Consider the following 23097-nt stretch of genomic DNA (forward strand, 5'->3'; position numbering starts at 1 on the left):
TCCACTGAGCTGTTCCTCAGGTTGTGCTTGGTCCTGACAGCAGTGGACACTAACACCTTTTAAAACCACAACTTTATATTGTACCTCTGGGGAAAATCTAGGAGGTTGATACTTCTCTGTAGAGACTGCCTGGATATTATTATTTTTATTATCATCTTCTCCAGGATTCTGGAGACCTTTTAATTCCCCTCTCTATCTCACAGCAGCTCATAATTCACAGGCACAGCATTGTGTGTTGTGTATTTGCTGACACAGTCATTTTTTAAAGATAACTTGTTGATAAAGGCAGGAAAGATGGTAGAGGGAAAATATTTTTGCCCCATTCCCTTGTTTTTGTGAAGGCAGTGTTACATAAGAGAATGCTGCTCCTGAGAAAAGGAGCAAAGGAGAAAGTCCACTATTAATCATGGTACTGTTTTAGGGCTATATTCAATTCACTGCTAACCCTGAATTGGAAAAAAATGTTTACTGCAGAGAGCAGTACTTTAAGGAACTGAAGAACTCAATTTGAAAAAAAACCCGAAAAACAGCCCAAAACCTGTCAATAATGAAAGGTAACTTGTAAAGAAATCCATATCTAAATTGACATAATATATGGGTCCACATGGAATTAGGAGTGTAACTGCACCTTGCTGACTAATTTAATTTGGGAAGTGTAGCACAGCAGTGCAGCCCCAGCTTTGCCATGTGCCAAAAGTTCCATCTAGAAATATGTGGAGCTTTAATATAGACAGAATTTGTGGAAAGAGCTGAGCCCAGAAGGTTATTCACCCTCTGGAAAACTTTGCTGATGCTGAAGCAGTTGCATCAGTGATGGATTTGGCCCCCTCTCCCTCAGTACTCAAACAGGAGCATGTGGGTGGATAATGAACATTGGAAGAGACACGCAGGTTCTTGATTCTGCAATTCAAAGACTTTTCATACAGAGTATGTGATACACATTCCTTGTGCATAGCACAGAATGAAATTCTGCTTAAGTAAAAGGTTACTCAGTCTGTCATTATATTCAAAATAACCCAGGCTTTGAGCCTGATTCATGAAGCAAATGACAAATTGTTTTTCAATGGCAGTGCTGAAAATATCCTAGTATTATGCTGTAATAGACCCACCAAATTGCAAAAGGATGCAGCCATTTTAGGTAAAAATAGCATAATTTCTGATCATGAAATGAGAGACATAAAGATTAATTATCTGTTCTGAGCCATTCATAAATGATTAGTGCAGCAATTATGGGCTTCCATAATAGAGCCCTCCTAGAGCAGTGCCATATTTCCTGCATTGCCAAGGAGACTGCTCAGATTTATTGTTATTGATAAAAGTAAATTCCAAGTCCCAGCTAAAAATCTAATAAAGGGAAAATCACAGAGGGAATCAGAGGTACAAAGATTTCCAAGGGTTAATAGAGGAGCAGTGTGAGCAGGTAGTGTCCCCTCCCTGTCCCTTCCCATAGCAGCCACGAGTCTTAAATCCCCCAAGTCCTACAGTAGCCTGGTGGGTGTGATGGGTGTAATGCCACCTTATACCTTATTCCCACAGTAAAGATTGGATTTTGGTGTGATTGGGATTTCTGTCTGTTGTCATCATAGATTTTAATTGCAAGTTTTTAGCCTGCTGTAATAATAGTGATCAGAAGACACACACTATCTGCATTTGTTTCAAACAGTGTTCTGGAAATCCATATTTTACTCTTGGACATAAATTTTTGGGCTGGTTTCCAGACAGCTGTATCATATATGTAGAAGCTCTTCACCCAGAGCTAGCCCAGTTTGAGCCTTCCATACTTTTATATTCCTAGATAATAGTTCTGTTGATGTGGAAATGACTTTTTCTGCTTTGTTGGATGTTTTCTGTGTACGCATGAGAGTTCTTCTCAAACACTGCATTTGCTCACTGACCAAAAAATAGCATTCAGAATACCAAATTATACAGTGGGATTGTTTTTGGCATATACCAGTTTGCATTTCAAGCAGTTTCTCTGAAAGGCTACATGCATTTTCCACACTATCAGGGAATGGGCATGTAAGCTGAAAAGGAGAAGACAAATAGATTCCAGTGATACACATGGTCTTTAAACTTTACCAATATTGACTAGTTAATACCCACTGTTTACATACTGAAAAGATTCCTGTTTAGTTTATAAACTTCTGAGAGTAAGACCCTTAAAAGCTCTGCATTAATAATACAGAAAATAAGGATTAAGAAAAGGACAGCTTTTGCTTAAATAGCTGGTTTGTCTGATATCTAAATCCCCGCATTGCTGACATATTTAGTTGCCTACATAGAAGTTAGGCTGGAGTGTCTGTGGCTGAGTTGTACATGAGCATTGGAGATGAGATTAAATCAGATACTGAGCCAGACATGCTGATAAGAGGCCACTCTGCTCACAAAGGAAACTGCTGAGCTGCAATGAGTTGGTAAAACTACAAATTCATTTAATGTGAGTGATCAAAAAATACATTAGCAAACATGTGTTCACCTAATAGATTCCATGTTGACATCCTTCTTTAGAGAGGAGGAGATTTTTTGCCTTTTTTTTTGTTTTGTTTTGTTGCAGGGGGTTTGCTCTGTTTGTTTGCTGTAAGTACAATACTTGGATCATGCATGGATTCTCCACTTGATGTTGGGTTTTGTTTTAAATGTGGCACGGTGTAGAGCCTTCAGAGCTTCAAGGACTTGCTCACATGGAACTAATTGAAGAAATGCTTCTGATTTCAGTCAGTGTTGTGCTTCTTTTCTCGTGATGTGGATACTTAATCCTGTAATCAACTGAAGAAGACCACAGGCTCTAAGCAGAGGATAAAACAGGGAGTGTAACTGCAGCACTGCTCCTTCCCTGGCTCAGGGCAGTGGTGCTGCTTTCCTAAGGGTGGCTGAGTCATTCTCACCATGAGCAGATCTTGCTGTAAGGACTGAGGGATGATTCACTGATGGTCTCAGATTTCAGGTATTAGAGTGAAGCCCCCTGAGTGAGCTGTAAGGTAAGTGTTGGAGTTTCCAGAACTGGGGATGATCAGAGATCCTATTTTTTTTGGCAACTCATTCCAACAGAATGGAGCACTTTGCAGTTGCTTTAATGTATCTAATTTTATTAAACCAATGACTTCCTCAGCCCTACTGCAAAGAAGGAGTCTGCATACTAAATACCATAACCAGTCCACTTAATTTTCCTTTCCTTTCCCTAGGCAAAAGTGATCCTTTCTGTGTCTTGGAGCTGGGAAATGACATGCTTCAAACACACACCGTTTACAAGAACCTCAACCCAGAGTGGAACAAAGTTTTCACATTGTAAGTGGATTGCTTTGGAAACCATGCAGCAACTCCATTTAGCAGCTTAACTAGGAAAGCTATTGACTTTGGGAAGATGCAAAGGTCAAGTTTAAGATATGTCATTTTTTTCATAGTCAGAGAGGATGTTAGAGAAATCTCAAATATAACTTAATTAAAGCCTTTTGCCTTTTACTAGTTCTTGCGTGGAGTTTATTAATAGAAGTCATTAAAAGAAAAATTACTGTGATATTTATAGGAAGAATCATGACTAGACATAATGGAGTCATAGTTTGATCCAAGAGATAATGTAAAAGAAAGTTGAGACGAGATACTCACGCCTACATTTTCTGTAACTTAAAATAAAATATGTTTCATTGAATCTTGATAGAATCCTTGTTTAGTTTGAAGTAAGCAGAGAATAAGAGCTCATGTTGGTGTTGGTCTATCTTCTGAATTAAACTAGTCAAACACTCCAAATTAGATGCCTAAATTTTTATGGAAATCAAGGTATTCTTTTATTTGTCACTTTATTATTAATAAATGTTATAATTTAGGTATTGCTTTTAGGCAGCCCAATTTTTTAATCTTGCTGTGTACTGACAAAGGTTTTTGTGAATAAGTGAGTGAGATGAACGTCTCCCAAGACTGCAGTAGTCTGTGCAAAGGCTGGCAACAAAGCATTTGTGACATTTGCATCTGTCCACTGGAAGAGCAGTTTGAAAATTATTAACTTCTTGCTAAAGCAACATTCATAAATACTAGGCTGGATGAGAACACAAGAAAAATGATCTGATTTATTTAATAGAAATACCTTGCTGTATTTCTGTTTAATTCAGGGGTGCAGCTGAATGCTTGTCTCTTGGAGTCCTTTCTCATACTTTGTTCTCAAGAAGCTTCCACTCATCACTGTTTTTTCTGAGACTGTGCCAGCAGATGAGTCTTGTCGGATGTTCAGCCAGCAAAATAAATCCAATAACAATCCAAATTTATTTTATTTAAAAGGAAAGTTTGTGTCTGTACTTCCTGTGGGTCTCAGAAATGTCAGCTATGGACTCTCTCTAACTTTCTTACTAATGCAGCCTGGCTGATCCAAGCATCAAATCTGCAGATCCAGTCAGGCACTTGCATCTCTCCTTAGATTTTTGTCCATTTAAAAAATAAAATTAATTAAGCCCCTTAAAAGCTATTGATGATTTAGATTTATTTTGGAGCAGTTTTGGGTGGATGAGTTCATTTTAGCTGGACCTTTCAGTACCACTACAAAGCCCTCCCCATTATATCCAGGTTTTCTGCAACACACTTATCTGTGTATGCCACTGTGCAATTTTAATGCCATGACCTTGGGCTTGAATTCAGCCCTCGACCTCTCCCAGCAGCAACATTCTCTGTTGGAGAGCTGAGTTTTACATTGATAGCATCACCAATACAAAAAATACCAAAAAGTCATTGTCTGGTAGTTTCTTTACCTAGTTATGCAACTGAACCATGAGGGGAAAGCTTGGGGAATGCCCATCACTTGATTCATTCTGGGGGGGAATTTAATCAAATGCTAGTTATATATCCCAAGGTGATACAAACTTAATTAGTAAAAAAGTAGTCTCAGATCATTGTGGAGGGGACTGTGTGCATGTGTATTGAATATTATTTTTTATGTGTCTGCACTTTTTTGTTCCAGCCCTATTAAAGATATTCACGATGTTCTGGAGGTGACAGTGTTTGATGAAGATGGAGACAAACCCCCTGATTTCCTTGGAAAAGTTGCCATCCCTTTGCTGTCTGTAAGTTACCTTTACCATATGTATCATGGTTGGCTGGGAACAAGCTGTGGTTTTTTGCCCCCCTTAGCACAAAACCCAACAGGTTTAAACAGGTTTTGTGATCTATACATGCCTTAGTTGGCAGAGTTTATAGTTCTCCTTAGTGTAATGAGCATTGTCCACCCATCTTAGTACAAATTTGGTTGATTGGAAAGCAAATTGCAGAAATATCTGTACTTCATCAGTGCCACGTAGGTCTGAGAACAAAATTGAGTTGTTCTGTGTGTTTCCACATCATCTTCTGAAGGTAACATTTTAAACATGTCCTTGTTCTGTCTTGCTTCTTTTTCCTCCTATAAAGTAATTTCACATTGCAGTAGGATTGAGTAGAGATAGCTGTTGTTACTGGCACAAGTGAATGAAATTACCTAAAAGGAGTGTTTTCCACTCCATAGTGCTTTTAAAAGACTGGTGGCTTTTGTTCTGTAAACAAATAAGTGAGGAGTGAGCGCTACCATGGGAGTGCAAAATCAAAACTGGAAACAAAGCGAGCTCAGGGGAAAGTGGTTGCTCTGGAGATTAAGGAGAGTTGAAGCTTTTTCAGAAACAGCCAAAAAAAGGCCAAGCTAAAGAGAGTGGAACATGAAAGGATCATTAAAGGACTTTAATAGAGGAATGGGGGAAAAGCAGCTTTGTGTTTGGTTAGACTGATTTAATTTTGAAACAAGACTGGTAGTATTAGTGAGCAAACCAGATCAAGAGGATGTAAACAGCTCCATGTGTATGTGCAGTGTCACAGAAGGTTCTGGTAGGTTTTACTGTAACGTGTAGGAAGAACTTTCTAGGCTGTGACTTATTAAATCAATTAGTAGATGAGGCTTGAAACATCATGGGACTCTTGTGTCATATTAGCCAAGCTGTGTAAACAGGTTTGGCTGTAAGCATGGGGTTTGCTGTGAATTGGGAGGCAGTGATGCTCTGCAGGAGTTCCCTGTGCTCAGGGGATGCTGTGACAGATATTTGTGCAGTTGAGCCCTGTGCAGGAGTGTGAGGTGATGATTTGTTGTACAAACATGCTGGTGTCATTCTCAGGGTTGTCCTGTGCAGGAGGTGGACTCCAGGATCCTTGTGAGTCTCTTTCAAGTCAGGGTATTCTATGATGACATTTATATATAACCACAGCAGCACAGGCTGTGGTGAGATGCTTTCAGTAATGCTCGGTGTGATGCTGTGGGTAATAGCACTCTCAAACAGGCAGATGGTGGATCCTGATTGAAACTGCAGAGTACAAAATTGCAGTCTTGTTTTGAAACACCCCTGTGAAAGCAGATTCACCTCTGCAGAAAGGATGCCATACATCTTCCAGGGTTAAGGCAAGAGTTTGTCTTTGAGTTTTAAAGGTTGGCTGCTGCAGGAAAAGGCAGTGATGGGTTTGTGTGGCTCTATCCCAGCAGAGACTGGAGAAATGGGAGATTTCTGGAGGGAAAGCAAAGATCCCATCTGATCAAGGCAGGCCATATAAGCCTCACAGCATCAGCACAGGTTAGATAAGGGACCAGTCAAGATCAGAGAGGAGGGACTGAAACATTTGGTATTTCCAAATAAATAATGAACTGCCCAGAAAACTCTTGAATTGACTTGGAGGATATGATCATAAACTGAAGAATGCTTTACAGTGTTAAGGACATAGGTCTGTGTGCTCCAGTTTTGTTGTGACTTTGTCTAAATAAGTGTATTTCTTGTATTTATGAATTAAAACTAATGTGGCTTCTGAATCTCTTCACAAAAGTGTATATGCTTTCATCCACCCTGTGCTGTTCACACTGGTGTGTGAAACAGGGGAACCCCAGCAATTTGGGGATAGAAAGAGCCTAAGATAGAGGATCTGAGGAGTAAATACTGAGCTCTCAGTGGCCCACATGCTGTTTTGAGCTTTACAATGCTATTCCCTCAGACTGTGTGATCTTTTTGGGGATATTTTAGATTGTCCATCTATTTTTGTAGCTCGAGTTGTCAATATCTTCTATTTTAGAGTAATATTAGAGTCAGTTGGGCATGGAGGATTATTTGATGTTTACAGGGAGGAAAAAACCTCTTAACATCTTTTATTCCATTTTTGATCACTTTGTTAATTTCTCCCCAAGTCCTCGTATCTCTGATGTTACTGGAAGAGAGTGGCTGGAGCAGCTGCTCTCCTGCAGACCCAGTGCTTGCCAAATGGCCTGCATGATCGGCAGCAGGCTGTGTGGGCTCACAGTGAGAAGATGTTAGATTTGGATTTTCTGTTGATTTTATAGGCATTTGTCAAGTATCCCTTAGGAAGCATGTAACAAGGCAGAGGAGGGGAGTGCATGTGTGTGGTAATGGCCAAACTATTCAGTGTAGGTTTTTCTGCGTCCAAGGTTTGGGACAAAAAAAAAAAAATTGTTTATGCTTTGCCTTGCCAACTGATCTTCTTCCTTCCCATCCAAACTTCTCTGCCTCCTATTTCAGTCAAATCTAGTGTAAATATACTCATCTCTGCTTCTGATTAAAAACATTTTGCACCTATTAACTTGGTCTGCTCAGACAGAGAACTGTAATTTTCTAAGCTCTTTTTCTTCAAATAGGAATTTCAATGTATGTTGTCATTTTGACTGTAGCTTTGAATGTATCCTTTGAACCATTTAGATAAATATACTAAAAGAGAACAAAAGTTAAAGACTCAAGGAAGCCTCACAACCATGTAGATTTAATTTCTGTATGTAATCAGGCCTAATATTTGCCTGGCATTGAATTGTCTTTTGAAAATAGATGTGCTTTTGCCATTCTTTTTTCCTGTTAAAAATGCACAAGTTTGACTTGTGAGCTGTCAGCACATGAAGTAAGTTTACTTCAGGAATTGTTCATGGATGACTAGATCCTTTTCTTAATGAAAAATTGCCTTGAATAAAGTATGTGTTGGAGGGATATGAAATGTTTAATTAATGTGACACCGAATTTTGGGTTAAATGTGTTCAGTAGTCCCACACTGGCATTTTGCAAACATGACTACACCCTCATCATCACATTAGCACAGGAATAACCTTACAGCACAAAAATTCAGGGATGGTGAAATTATATATTCTTTCCGTTCATCCTTGACTATGATCTAGGGTTATTACAGGAACCAAATAAGAAAAATAAAAAGCTGGGCAGCATGAGAAGAGTTTTAAGGTGCCAAATCATTAATAAAGCTGCAAACTTCATGTTCTGGTAGAGGTGATAAAGCAGAATTGGATAAATGCACATTTTGCTGGCAATAAACTGAATTTGGGGACAGAGGGAGAAAAGTTTGTAGTTTAGCTTTAACTTTTCCATGTTGATAAACCTGTTGTATTTTTTTTCTCCTGTTCTTTATGTCAAATTACTGTCCTCCTCTAAAGATGTGTGAGACATCATCTCAAGCACTGCTCTGATCAGCCACATTGACAATTTACACTAGAAAAGAAACAGATCAGTGCTACCACAGCAAAATGGATCCTTCTCTTGCCAGAGGTGACCCCTAGAGTGTGGCCTGACCAAGCCTTGGGCTGGAGGCAGATTTTGGGGTGTGGGGAGTGAAAGGGGAGCCCATGGGCACAGAGCAGAGCAAGCTTTTGTGCCAGAAACTGAAGAAGAACCTGGGCAACGGAGAAGTAGGGCAAAAACTTTATTACTTCAAGAAAGAAGTTTGATAGGTTTTAGAAGTTTTGTAGGTTCTGGGGGACTTGAACTAATTATCAAAGAAGTCCTTTCTGTCTCTGTGTTCCTTTGTGTCCTAGATCTTAGTAAAGGCAACCGTGTGTCTTTGTGAGGGTCTGTCTTTTTTCTTCTGCTTCAAGAGACTCCTGTCTCCTAGAAGGCTGCCAGTTATTAGAGACATGGGAGCATATAGTGTGCTTCAATGAATTTGAAAGCAGAGTATATCAAATATCCTCATGCAGAAAGGCCTTTGAGCGAGAAGTTGTAGCGCAGAATGGAATGGTTTTTTATCTGCTGGATTATCAGGTCAGAGTAGTCCTCAGCTGCACCCTTTTTTTCCAGCCAACAGGAAGAGGTCTGTGAAATATTCTCAAGTGCCAGGCAAGGTCAGTAGCCGATGATACACGGAAAACAAGGAGTGTGCCTCTGGCAAGCTTGATTGTCTAAAGCATGGCCTGGATTCAGAGAGCAGACACCTGATGATTGTACTTACTTAGCACTTGACCATAAGTGCACAGTCCTTTCCAGGAGAAAGTTCTGGAGTTTGAGAAAAGTGGAATTGCTGTGTTTATGCAATGGAGGCAGCTGTGAAGTGTGCTGTCTGTTCTGACTTTTATCTTGATCATGAACCAGGATTTTTGGAATGGGGAAAAAATCCCTCGCCTCTCTTCCAGGGAAAACAATGTCTTGTTTCTGGCATTAGATTCTCCCCCAGCCACTGGCTGCTCACTGAAAAAGTACCAACAGGGATGTTGTCTCAAGTATCACCTAGGATCCTTGTGCTCCCAGGGCTTTCAGCTCCTCCCCAGACTGGCTCGAAGCCCTCATATGAAAGCCCTGCCTGCTTTCCTTCAGTCCATCAGCTCCATAATCTCTTTGGTCTTTGGATAGCACTCCTCTGCCAGAAACCCAAATCTCCATTCCACTTTGGATCCCACAGGAGGTTGTTCAAAGTGAAGTGTTTGGGGTAAAGAGTTTTGGGGCGAAGGAACAAGCATTTTGTACGAAATTGGTTCAGTGCATATGGCAAGACTGGGAAGGAACAAAACCCTCTTTATTCACGTGCAGGTGGATCAAATATGTGCCTTGCTTTCATCTTTTCCTGGGGAAATACGTCCTTTGATAAGGGGAGGTGTGTGTCTATTACAAGACAGCTTTATGTTATTCAGGGCAAATGGGATGACATTGTGCATCAGCAATGAGCTCAAGCAGGAATATCAGAGGTCCCAAATGCTTTAGATGAATTACCCTTGGAGAGTGGCCATTACCCTCTCCACACGTCACAGGTGTTGATGTACAGAGGTTTAACCCAGTGTTCTTCTGTCAGGTCATCAATATATGACATTGAATCTGCATCAAAGCTGGATACAGAGTGAAGTTTTCTTAAAATCAATGTAAAAAAAAAGCCTCTAAACCATATTTCTTTAAGACAAGAGCAATGAAAAAACACGCTTTGCTGCGTAAGGGTCCTGTCTTCTCCGTGTTTTGTGTCATATCAATCTTGGCTTTTGCTATTTCATTAAAATTCCCAAGCGGTCAGAAGGTTGTTGCTTAATAGATTTAGCATTGGCTGGCTACATCAATACTGTGTTTAGTCACATTTGTTTTACTGGGGACATCTGTGCCAAGAGTTTAGCAAATATATTCATTCATTTGAGAGGAACCTGGTGCACTTTGGACCTTGACTGGGTGGTGGTCTCGTGTACCTCAACATTTCCTTCAGTTAGAGGCAACTTTAGGGAGTGTTTTGCCTCAAGTGCCTCTGTAGGTTGAAATATTTATTGCAAAAACGAATTTCAGCTTTTCTTCCAACTGATAATTTCCTTCTCGTGGCCCTGTATGGAGAAGAGATGTGATATAGAATACACTGTTCTTTCTGTGAAAATATGGGTGTGGTTTTGTCTTTCTGTGTTGATTCAGAAGAGGGAAATGCCCCAAATATCAGAACTTCCCACGGGATGAAAATCCAGACTGTGTTTCTGATGGTGACCTTGCAAAATGCAGCAGGTGGGTGTGGTAGGCAGTGCTGTCCTGGTGTTAATCCCAGGGTTATGGGCAGGCTTGCTTGGTGCTTGAGCCCCAGTAAGCTATTTAAGAAGCTTTCAGAGAATGCAGGCATTAGTATTCAGTGAGGAAATAAAGCATCATCAATAAAGGAATAATATTGATTATGTCTCTTTAAGGTGCTTACCTGCAGATATTTTCACATTTAATTTGAGCATTCCTTTCCCTTCCTTTTCCCATAAGTAGCTGTTAAGCAGTTTTAGACTCAGTTGTCATCTACTCATTGAGACCAATCTGAGTGACATCATCAGGTTTGTAGCAAAAGGTGTTTGGGTGACAGGAGAAAGCTGCTCTTTCTGACACTGAGGTTCATCCTATGACCCCAGCCCTGGCTGCTCTTCTGCACAGCTGGAGAGAGCATTTAAGCACTTTGGGAATAGCAGAGACTGGGGGAAAGTACCCAGAGAGCAGAAAGAAATAGATGCAAAATGAAATTATTGTAACTGTCTGTCTCTCAGGTTGGGGGAGAAGCTGAACAGAATCTGAACTCTGCCCCAAGAACAGGATGCAATGAAAATGAGGAGCATTTAAGGCTCTTTTGCATGTTTTCTTGTGGGCAAAGTTGAGACATGCCACCAGTGTAATCTCCATGCAGTCATGGGTCTCAGAATTACCCTGTGCCTTTTGTTGAACCATGCTGCCCTAGCACAGTGCCAAAACTGCAAGGGAGTCTTTTGTTTGACTTCTTTTTCAGTTTTTTTTCCTTTTTATCCAAATGAAAATGCAGTGGAGACAGACCATTTCATAGCCTGCCATTCTTCTCCTGTGCTTTTTTTCCCCTCTGAAGAAAGTCTGAAGCGAAAATATCTGTATGAATGTTTAGTTCTAGGCTGCCTGATACTTGCATATTTTTTTCCAGACAGTTTGAACACTTAGAATTAAATACGCCAAATAAACCTGACTCTAAAACTGTATTTGCACTGCATTACTTCCTGCCCTGTTCAATTTAAGAATAACAGCAAAAATAATAATGGCACCATTCAAGAAGTTTCCCAAGCAACCCCTATTTACAAATACAGAGGTGGAAATGCCTTGTTGCTGATTTAAAACTTACTGCTTGAAAACTTAAAAACTTTAAAACTTACACCTGCAGACACACCCAAAATGTTTGATTCAGCTCCAGCTCTTAAAATGAAGAGTCTTTTTCCCAAAGCATTTTTTTGAGTGCAGAATACCACAATATCAGGCTCAAACACTCAGAAACATTTCTTTTCCTTTTTTTCTATCAATTTAGCTCTGTGTCACATTTCTTTTCCTTGTGGGTTATGCTCTTCAAAGATGTAAGAAAGACATTTATCCCAAAGAATATAAAGAGGCTTTCTCACTAGCTGTTGCTTCTAGTATAACTGGCTGAAATGTGATGAGAAATATATGTACCTGAAATACAAGGAAATTCAGCTCCAAAATGAATAACCATGGGGAATCCAGTATTAGGATATTGTGATATATACTGGACATCTGCATCTCTGCAGACACACTGGGAATAAAGTACATTCTATCCTTTCACAGCAGAATCTGTGAATCAAAGCTCAGGCTAAACCTGTTGCTGCTTGCACCAAGGACCTCAAACCAAATCCTTCTGTCTCAGTATTCCTGCCATCAGTAAAACCATTTATCCTTTAATTTGTAAGATTTAACAAACCACTATTTTCCAAACAAAATTTTGTTTTCATTAATTAAATTCAATTTTTTTTGCCTTTTTTTTTTTGGCAAGGGGAAAAGCAAACTGGTGAGACAGCAGAAACCTTTATGAGGGGTTGACAATGCTGCATGTGGCAGTTGGCCTGAGGACCTTCTGATGCCAGTCCATTTGGCCCTAGAAAAGGATTTAATCACTTTGGCAGCTCTTCTGCTTTGAGGCTGCAGGACTGCACAATGTTTTTTTACCTGCCCCTTTCCTGCAGCATCCTTTGCTGCCAGCTCCAGCTCTTTGTGTGTTCTCTTGTGGTGAAAGCAGAGGTGCTTTGTGATCAGTTTAGTGTTACTGGTTTCATTTATTAGTATTAAATGAATTCCACATAGGTCTCTGAAACTGTAGAGCTTTGGGTGAGAAAAATGGAAATAGCTGGAGTTCCTGGCCCTGCACCACTGAGGATGCAAAGCTAGTCCTGGTGAGGTCCCTCTTCCCTTTCAACCCTTAGGCAGAAATCCCATCTACTTTTTGACAGGCTGTTTTGGTATAGAAAGGGTGGAGCAGCATTGGGAAAGTGACCTTTCCCTTGTCTTGTGAAATCACTTAGCTCCTATTACATCTTTTTTTTCCCCTTTACTCATTTCTACCATGGTTTATATGACTGCCTCTTTTAAATGCCAGAGCAGCAATAGCCATTTTAAATATGGTTGCAATTTCATGCCCCCAAATTTCCTCCGTTATCTTTAATCTTTGATCATTACAGTCCCTCAGTATAGCTTTTTGGTAGGCTGCAGTTTTTTATGTTACTGCTGTTTAGAATTAACTGGTCTGCTTCCTAAAAAGCCAAATGTTTAATCAATACATATCCCACTGTGTGTAATAAATACATTTCTGCCATCATTTTTGAAGAGAGAATGCTTTTTCTTTGAGCCAAATAGTTTGCAAAATGGCAAGGAAGGTATTTTGGTTTTGGGCTGGTTGTTTTTTTGTTTAATGGATACTTAATGAGATAGGGCCAACGGGTTGATCAGATCAGAGAAGTGCTATTGAAATTCAGGGTGGGGTGGGGGGAGAAGTCTTTTACATGAATTAGTTAATTTTGAACATTTGTTACATTAGCATTTGCTCCACTTCAGCCGATTCATTTCTTTGGATTGCATTTGTTTGCTGGGTAATAATTTGATAACGTTGCAATAAACTAAGCATTAAGAAGTGGTTTCGTGTACTGGAGTGTGCAATAGGTAGGTAAAGTTGTTGTTTGTGGCTCTTTTCCTAAACTTTGGAAGAAAAATCCCATTTTAAACTTGTAATAACAGAGGCTGATTACTTCCCATCAACTCACTGGCTTCCAGGGCAGAATTTTCAGACTGGTTATTGCGTGCAATGCTCTACTATAAAGTACAAGGTCTGAAAATTAAAGTTGGACCATAAGAGATTTAATCTGCAATTTTATAGGTCTCTAATCCAACAGTTGTTTTGTATTTCAGGCTCCGAGTATATTATCAGGGTTTGGGAGAAGTTTTTATTTTTTATTCTTTTGTGCTTGAGTTATAAATGTTTATTTATTTGTTTGCAGTGTCTTTAAATTATATTGAGGATTACAGCCAGGAAAATATTGATGCTTTTTCTCCCCTCCCCACCCCAAACTATAGATTAGAAATGGTAAACAAAGTTGTTACACACTGAAGAATAAAGACTTGGAACGTGCTTCAAAAGGAGTAATTTACTTGGAGCTGGATGTCCTATTTAATCCTGTAAGTTGAAGTATTTTCTTTTTTCTTATCACTGGTTTAAGAAAAGTGCAAATCTGCAAGGACGAGGGTGGGGGTGATGCTTTTAAAACCAGGAGGCAAGCCAGAAAAGTCCTGTCCCCGTTGCATCTGGTGGTGGAGGAATGTTTGATGTTGTGAGTGAAGAAGATTTGGGCTCTCAGAGCTGTGGCCCCTCCAGGTGGATGGGACAGAGAAGGGGCATTCCTGGAGGGACAAATAGCTACAAACACCTTAGGAAGGAGGTGCTGATTGCTGCAGCCACGGCTTCTATTGCACCAGGCAAAAAAGGGCTTCGGGTTCATTTTATTATACATTACTTTTAATACCTAGTTCTCCCCTAAAAAGCTGACCCAGGATGTTCTCTTCCCAGGGTGTTGACAGGAAAATTAATGAGGCATGGACACAGTGCTTAGTTTTTAGGTGGCTGACTCAGTCTCAATCCTTTATGCCCTCAAGTCTTTTACTGAGTTTAACTCCTATTTATTAAGGGCATCGTGGGCTGTGCCACAGCTCTGCTCCTGCTCAAGTGAGTCCAGCCTCACCCAGTGTAACTTGTCTGCATTTTCCTTAGCATGGAATCATAGAATGGTTTGATTTCCAAGGGAGCCTAAAGCTCATCTCATTCACCCTGCCCTGCCATGGGCAGGGGCACCTTCCCCTACACAGGTTAGCCTGAATCCTCTCCACCTGAATGTTTCCAGGGATGAGGCATCCACCCTCTCTGGCCAACCTGTGCCAGTGCCTCACCATCCTCACTGTAGCAAATATGTATTAAAAGCAGCTCCTATGTCACACACAGAGCCTGGAAAGACTGAGAGATGCTGAAAATCCTGATCTTCCTGAGCAGAGCTATGAAAATGAAACAACTCCTTTAAAACTACATGGTCTTATTTTTATTAATGTCTTTTTCTAGATAAAAGCAAGTATTAGGACATTCAAGCCCCGAGAAAAGCGCTTTACTGAGGAGAACCGCAAATTTTCCAAAAAGGTGAAAATTGGGTCTGGGCTAAGCTTTTGCATCTGTAAGATTTGAATTGCTGTAGCACGGTTGCAAGAACAAAACCTATTTATGCATAAAATGCTGAACACATGTAAATTCAGTGTATTTCTGTATATATTAAAAGGTTTGTTTGTGTTAACATGAAATTGCTTTCTGATCTGGCTTGCATCAGTAGTTCTGCTTTGTGCTTCAGAGTGGGGAAAATGATAGCTGTGGATTTTGCACACTTCGCAGCACTTAAAGCTCAATGAGAGCCTTATTCCCTTCTTTGTGAAGAAAGGCTAAATTCCTTATGTAGAAAATCCATAGGATTTTTGAACAATGGCCATTATTCTTTTTAAAATTGAGAGGCCTTATAATAAATCTAAAAATCCCTATTTATTTCTATGGACTAGTCTAAAACATGTAGAATAGAGCAGCAGACTACATTCTCTCTGTCCCTTTCCCTGAGACATTGATGTATTTTAAGAATTGAATGACGATAAAGGCAGGTTTGTATAACTGTTTTATTTAGTTTTGGCATCAGTTTGTGCCTTTTTTTTTTTTTTTTTTTTTTTTTTTTTGTAAGAGATGAGGAAAATCTGGAAGGTTTGGGTGTAATCAGAAAGCAGACAGGAGCTGGCGAGTGTGTTTGAAATAGAGGCTTTATTTGTAATATGTGCCCTGGCATGCGTTTGTAGCCTAAATTATCCCTTTTTCTGAAGCAATAGTGGGATATTAGTGTGTTTGATTAAACTCCTCTTCTCCTCCCCTCCTCCCACTCAATATTTATCAGATCTTATCAAGAAATGTTGATCGCGTGAAAAAAATCACCATGGCAATATGGAATACAATACAATTCCTTTGGAGCTGCTTTCTCTGGGAGTCCACGGTGAAGAGCCTGACAGCATTTGTGGTAAGTGGATTTCTTCTTTCATTGCATGGGGCTGAGTGATCCAGGATCTGGAGTGTTCCTGTGCCTTCCTCCCCATCAGTGTTCCCGTGCCTTCCTCCCCACCAGCGCGCAGCCCTTTCTTGTTGGCTGTTGTTGCTGTTTTGTGGCTGCAGGGCAGCTTGGGCCATACTGGGCCTGGTGGAGATGGGAATGAGACCTTCAGGAGCAGCCTTTCCTGGCTGGGAGCAGAGGTATTCACCTCCTGCACCGAGCTCTGGGCATGCCAATGTCCATGGTGGGTGATGCCACCATGCACAGGCTGTAACTGTGTGGCGACTCTGGAATTTTGAATTATTTTTAATTTGAAACATGGCAGCTGGGGAGTAGGAAATCCAGGAGGTGGTGGCCAAGAGGGTGATGTAGGGTGATGGTTTTGATCCCAGTGGTGCAGTGAGCTGATGGGTTTTGTGCCTTCCATCTTCCATTGCAGTGAGACATCACTTCCCTGCAGGTTATCAGTTCCTGCTCTGCCTGTGCTGGCATTGCCTGTTGCAAATTTATTCTCCTGACTGTAATACTACATTGTTTGAAAGAAAAAAAAAGGAGAAGGCTGGTCAGCGAGTTCTACTGGACTCTACAAAACCAAAAGCCAACTTCTCCACCTGCCTATCCCGCTTTTCATCTCTCTCCTTTTTCCTCTTGGTAGTAAACACCCCATTTGCAGTTTTCTCATAATCCACTCAGGCACAAAAAGATTTTGCCTGCTCTTTATTCTGCGGTGTGACATTTTCTTCATGCTTGAAATGTTTGGCATGCCATTAAAGGTTGCAAAAATCATTTTGTGGTGGTCCAGCATGCAGAAAGAAAGTTTTTGAGTTGAGTGTTTATTAAGCAATACAACATCCACATCGCTAAGATTTTCTCCTGCATTTACTGTCTGTGAATTGTAACATACTTAAAGGATTTTTTAAAGAAAACACTTCAGTGTGTTTGCCACAGATGGGTAAAGTAGACCAGTCCTGATTGAAAGAAGATTCAGAACAAGGACAGAGGAGCTGTCTTCTCTCTGTAGGTCAGAGGGATGGCTCACACAGATGAGTGAGTAGGATGAAGAGGGTCTTTTGTCTCTAATTTTTGTCTTCCTGTTTCTTGAAGTTCATTCAGAAGATATGATATGACATGGTATTATATTATATATATTCTATATAGTTAATGGCTGGAGAGCAGCGTGGTTGGTACCTCACTGAAGTAAGAGTGGCTGTGCAAAGGAATTCTGTGATTGTGTGTCCAAGGGGATCAGATGGTTGTTCATGCTGGGGCTGGAAAGAGAGGGTAAAATCCCAGTGTCCATGTCCTGCCATCACTGTACAGCAGGAATGTAAGCCCATATTTAAAAGGGTTGCTCTTTTTCACCAAAGTGCTTGTGAAGTTACAGCTGTCAAGTTCAGTTTTCCAAACCTAGGAAAAGTTTGGAAGGGGTGGAGAGGCAGAAAAGTAAGAAGGTGGGAAAATGGGTCTACATAAAAAGGAATTTATTTCCAGTGAAAAAGAGTATGAGCAGGTTACACGTTACAGGTTGATAGCATCTTTACTGGATACCATAATACTCCTGGTTTCCTGAAAGGAAGTGGGTAATGGGAAAGGAATAAAAATACTCAACTCTAAGAATAATTACCACAGGCTTCTTCTACAACCCAGAATTTAAGTCTATCTGATTTTTCTCACATGGAGATAATTCAGCTCTGGCACTAAAAATGAAATGCTAATTATATCTCTCTCTCTCTCTCACTATTTCCAGCATGAGTGTTCATAGTATTGAAAATACGCACACAGCACAGTAGGTGCAGCATCCCTCCCTGCCCAGTCTGTGTGGAAAATCCACTCCTCATGTGCTGGTTAAAACATGAGGTGAGGAAGATGCACAAAGCTTCTCTGCCCCTTTTTCAGCTGAGTTCATGAAACCCTTTGTTGGTAGCTTTGCTGCCAGTTGGGCCCTCAAACTAGAAAATGTGTTTTTTAAAAATTATTTTGCCTTACAGATGATGTCCCTCAGGCCCCTGGCAATTACCATTTTGATGTGGTATTTCCCTAGGTTTCCCTCTACAGGTAACCCAAACCCCTTCTTCCAAGGGGAAATGAAGTGAGGGAGGAGGAGGAAGACAAGCAGGCAGTGTAATCACGAGAGCCTTGTTTTCTTCAGCAATCAGACAAAACCCACTGCCAGACTGGTAAAATATTTGTGAGGTTGTCAGAGGACAGCAGCAGCCAAGGACATGGAATCTTTCACCTTCCTGTTTCAGTCTTCCCTCCCCATTAGTGAGACAGCTCGTGTGTGTGACAAGGACATCAGCTACTTTTGGGGGTGTAAGAGAAAAAGGGGGACAGGTAAAGAGGGAGGAAACAGAGGACAGCACAGGCAGGACACGAGTGAATGAGAAAAATGCTCTCACTCTGTTTCCTCATTTATAAGATTCATCATCCCAGGCTAAATTTCTTTATTAGGATGTAATGCTGAGAGGAGACAGTCCAAGAACATGTGAGTAGATGAATTTTTTTGTGCTATAAAAATGTAATCACATTTTTCATCAGCGTTCTGTGCTTTTAATCTGATGATTTTTCATCTGAGTTAATTGTATAGGCACAGAGGACACTGGGCTCTGCTGAAGCACATGTAAATCAGAATTTTTTTCAAGCTTAGAGGTTTAGGAAAGAGGGTTGAAAGGGAGGTGAGACAAAGAACAGATTTTCACTTTTGGTGATGTTTGTCCTGTGCATAAAGGGTTTGGTGGAAATGGTGTAATACAACCAGAGAAAACATCCTGGGTCAGAGGAAAGGGTCACACATAGAATTTCTGGGTTCTTCATAGTTTACCTCTCTTCATGGTCTTGTGTGAAAAATGGCCACACATGGTTGTGTCAGGAATATTCCCCCATGTGTAAAATGTTGCCTGTAGAATTGACAGTGTTCATATACCAAGAGATACCTTTAATTACTTTGTGTGTTCTTCTCCATCAGTTCAGGGTTTGGGGGGATTTGTAGACTTTTAAAACCAAAACGACCTTAAAACATTCCTTTCTGTTTAATCCTGGTACAGTTATCTCTGTGTTCAACCCAGTATGTTGTGTTTTGGTTGAAATATATGTCACAAAAAGGTCTTTATTTTGAAGATACCTGGACACATAGTGCAGTACATCCCTGTATGGTCCTTCTCGTGTGCCTGACACACTCCATATCCTACCTTGGACAATTCTCTACCAGTTTGCAGTCTCAATGTTGTAGGTTTAGCCTGGTCCTCTTCACTCCTTCCTCACCACACTTTTCTCCATTGAGACATCACTTCCACACAGCATTTCTGGTGTCCAAAAGCTGCAGTTGTGTCTTGTAGTGTGCCTGGGGGAATGTCTGCTCACAACTCAGCTTTTATGTCTGATTATAACCTGTTTGTTTTTCCCCCTCATGCATACAAAAACTTGTCTTCTTACCTTCCTGTTGCACATTTAAACCAAATTTTTGAACCTTCCTTCTGTATGCAAACACTCCCTGCCTGCTCTGCTCCCCCTTTGCTGGTTGTGGAAGTGAAGTCTGTAATAACCAAATCATTCTTACTGTATTATATGTATTTTTAAAATATTTAAAAGTTAATTTTAGTCACAATGATTTTCATGAGGAATTATGCATCATTGCACATTGTGCTTGTGATTTTATACAACATAATTACACCTTCTATTGACACTTTTCTCTGCATTAATGGTAATTATGCCATTTAATGAAATTACAGTAATTGCATTAAAAAAATATAAGCTGGTGTGAATTAAAAGGATCTATTGACTGGAATTTTTACTATCATATATATATTTTTTTAAAGTTTGTATGATAGTTGCAAGAGACGTTGACAGGATCAGGCAAACGATGGGAAACCAGCCACCAGAGCACCTCTGGTGTGGCTGGCAGTGCTGCTCTGGATTCCTTCAGGGTCCCTGCACACTCACCCATGCCAGAATCCTTCATTTGCACTGCCAGCATTTCCCACTCCATCAAGTTCAGGCTTCTTCCTGATCCAGGCTGCTGCCAGGGTGGGGACAGGTGGGAGTGATTTTTCCAGCTCAGCCCTTGCTGGCAGCAGGGGCCAGCCAGACAAGGGATGCGGCAGGCACAGGCAGTATTTATTTCTTTTGCAGGGTTTTGCACTGTGTCTAGTAATTATTTTATGATGGCTTAGTACTGGGAGGACGGGGAGGAGTGTGTGGTGATGCAGCATAATGTGTTGGAAACATGGAGCTTCTAGTCAAACTCCCTGCAGCTATTTAATGGTGGGCAGCTGGGAAAATGAGAGGCATGGGGTCATTTTGGAGCACTTTGGGTTTCCCAGAAATCTGGCTGATGCAGGAGTAAGGGAGCTCTTGGGGTTGTGGATGCAGCAGCACCACCCAAATGTAAACTTCTGGGTCCTTGCTGCAGAGGTGGGATTTTGTCACTCTTCTCCACTGAGATCTCCAAAGTTCTTTAAACCCAGAGGGAGCTCGAGGATGCCTGGTTTTGGGCACTGGCCCTTGGGCTGAGGGAACTTGGAAGGCTGAGGAGCCCCAGGGCTGGCTGGGTGAGGCTGCAGGGGTGTGCATTGCTCTGCCAGATTGCTTCAGGTCTGACCTGGGGCAGTGACACAGAGAGAGGACAGAGCCCACAGCCTGTGAACTTCTGGGCATCTCTGCTGAGTGTGTGATGGAGCACTCTGCCACTTCAGCTCCTGATCCAGCAGCTGGATCTGAGCCCAGCTAAACTCATCTCAGAGAGAAGATACCAATCATCTTATTAGACATGAGCAATTTTTGATCCCTGTTGAGCTGGGCTGTATTTATAGTGATGAACTGCGGGCAAAAGGCCAGTGGCGTGTTGACAGTGTCCTCTAAAATTGCTAATTGCTTATCAGTAAGAGGGAAATGTTCTTTATCCCCTCAGGAAAGATATTTGTTAACTCAAATTCGGAGCCTTCTGGAGTTTACTTGGGGTAAATCTCTCATTCTGTATGTGGACAAGTGTCTCCTGCATGTTATGGTTTGGCTTTCCCAAGCAAAGCACAAAATGTTCCAGCCCTGTTTGTACTGAGCATAATTCAGCCCTGGACATGACAACAATATATGGGTAAAACATCCAATTTAACTCCTGCATTGTTTTGCAACACAGTGATTTATTTTATTGTATTTTTTCCCTTGATGGGAGGGGAGTTATAGATCAGTAAGAGGAAATTCTTGGGATGAAAGTTTCACAGGGAACATGAGAAATCTGTGGAGAAAGGAGACCAGTAGCAGCTGTAGAATAAGATAGAGACTTGAGTCACCAGACCTCTCTTGCACCTCTGGCCAACCAAGAGGTTTAATTTAACTGAGTATTTTCCAGCAGGTGGTAATAACTCACTCTTCAAAAGGGTGGGGAAGCAAGATGTGCTCTCACATGAACTCCCCTAAAATATTTCTTATTTTCCCTGTGGATTGTCTGTTAATTTTGAACGAGCAGTTCCCTGATACAAAACACAAACCATGCTGCCTTCACTACATGTGTAACTGATGAGAAGGGTATAGTCTTTTTTCTCCCCCCATCCTCTTTTTTATTTTTCATCCTCACTGCTGAAGATGAAATATAAATCATTGTTCCCAAACTATTCGGGAACAGCATTAAAGTAATGGTAGATTAAAATGTCTCCACATTAAAAAGCTAAATAAAATGAATAGATGTAATCCTAAAGAGAGAAGAATGAGTATTCTTCAAACACTGAATAGGGAACTTGGAAGAAAAAAAAACTTAAAAAAGAAGGAAAAAAGTATTAATGCAAAAGAGATGGTCTTTACATCCGCTTTACTGTAGAGCTTTTGCTAAGGGCTGTTCTCAGCCCATTTGCAGCTTGTGTTTTGCTGCAGTTTTAAAGAAGCAGTCGGCAAAGGAAGGAAGGCAGTTTCTATTTAAATAGGGGAGCTGTAAAATATCCCTGCGACAGAAATTCGTTCATGTTCAGGCTAGAGCTGGTGCTGGAGGAGCAGCAAGAGGCAGGTTTCAGGAATTTCACCTAGTAAGTAATTTTTCAGAGCCCCCAACATTTCTTTCCCTCTGCAAATCCTGGGCAAAGGCACATCCTTAAAATCGTTGTCTTGAACTCCGGTGGAAAGGCTGGAGTGGAGAGGTGTGTTTTTATTTCAGGCTGTTCTATCCCACTAGAAGTATTTTCCTGATGAAGGAGGAAGCGTTTACATCCTGCTTCCCCCTGGCTGCTCGTGGCAGTGCCTGTGCAAACGCAGCAGAGCTGGAGCGAAGCTGTCAGGAGCACGGTACCTGGCACAAGTGGCTGCTCGGATGAGAAACCGGCTTCTCCAGACAATTAAAGGGGATGGTTTCACACTTTCCCCCTGCAATTTTTACATTTCCACCATTATTCTTCCGTGGTTGAGGGGGAATACAGTTTAAGCCCGAGATCCCAGACTTTTCTTTGCTGCAGCAGTTAAAATTCCTGGAATAGCTACAGTGATATTGACGATGCTGAGAGACACACAGCAAAGTAAACACATGTTATTTCCAGCTCTTTCAAAAATGCAAGAACAAACAAGGACAAAGTTAATAGGGAAATAACCACTTTGAGCCTTGACAACACAATAAACAAGATTTAAAAAGGAGAATTTGAAGCTATAGTCAGGGTGAGATGGGGCTGAGCAGAGACCAGTACAAATATCCCTTTTAACTTTGAAAAGGATGGATGGCCTTATGTTTCCAGCTCAGGAGTTTTGGGGATTTGCTTCTTACCAGTGAAATGTTCCAAAATAAAAATAAAAGCAAAACTATGTTTTGCATCTGAGGAGTCATTTCCTCTGTGTGTTCTTAACAAGGCATTTACCCTGTATAGGAATTCCCTTGATTTTTGGGGTTGGGGATCTTCCTCTTAAATTATGCTGTGCTGATATTTTTGAGGCTTTCTGTGTCATGTACTCAAAACTTGAATGCATCACATCGAAATGATTCCCTCAGCCCTGGTAATGAGAGAGAC

At 40.9% G+C, this 23097-nt stretch overlaps 1 protein-coding gene across 5 annotated transcripts in view; it reads left to right on the forward strand.

Moving 5' to 3' along the window:
• MCTP2 (multiple C2 and transmembrane domain containing 2) overlaps positions 1 to 23097 on the forward strand; it is a 121927-nt gene that overhangs the window by 62272 nt on the left and 36558 nt on the right. For all 5 annotated transcript variants that reach the window (XM_059858596.1, XM_059858595.1, XM_059858597.1 and 2 more), the window contains 5 exons: positions 3183 to 3285; positions 4943 to 5045; positions 14076 to 14177; positions 15109 to 15183; positions 15971 to 16090. In XM_059858596.1, coding sequence (XP_059714579.1) covers positions 3183 to 3285; positions 4943 to 5045; positions 14076 to 14177; positions 15109 to 15183; positions 15971 to 16090 — 503 coding nt within the window. The remainder of the gene's footprint in view (positions 1 to 3182; positions 3286 to 4942; positions 5046 to 14075; positions 14178 to 15108; positions 15184 to 15970; positions 16091 to 23097) is intronic.

The sequence above is a fragment of the Haemorhous mexicanus genome, chromosome 13 (assembly GCF_027477595.1).
Source record: "Haemorhous mexicanus isolate bHaeMex1 chromosome 13, bHaeMex1.pri, whole genome shotgun sequence".
NCBI classification, from domain to species: Eukaryota; Metazoa; Chordata; class Aves; order Passeriformes; family Fringillidae; genus Haemorhous; species Haemorhous mexicanus.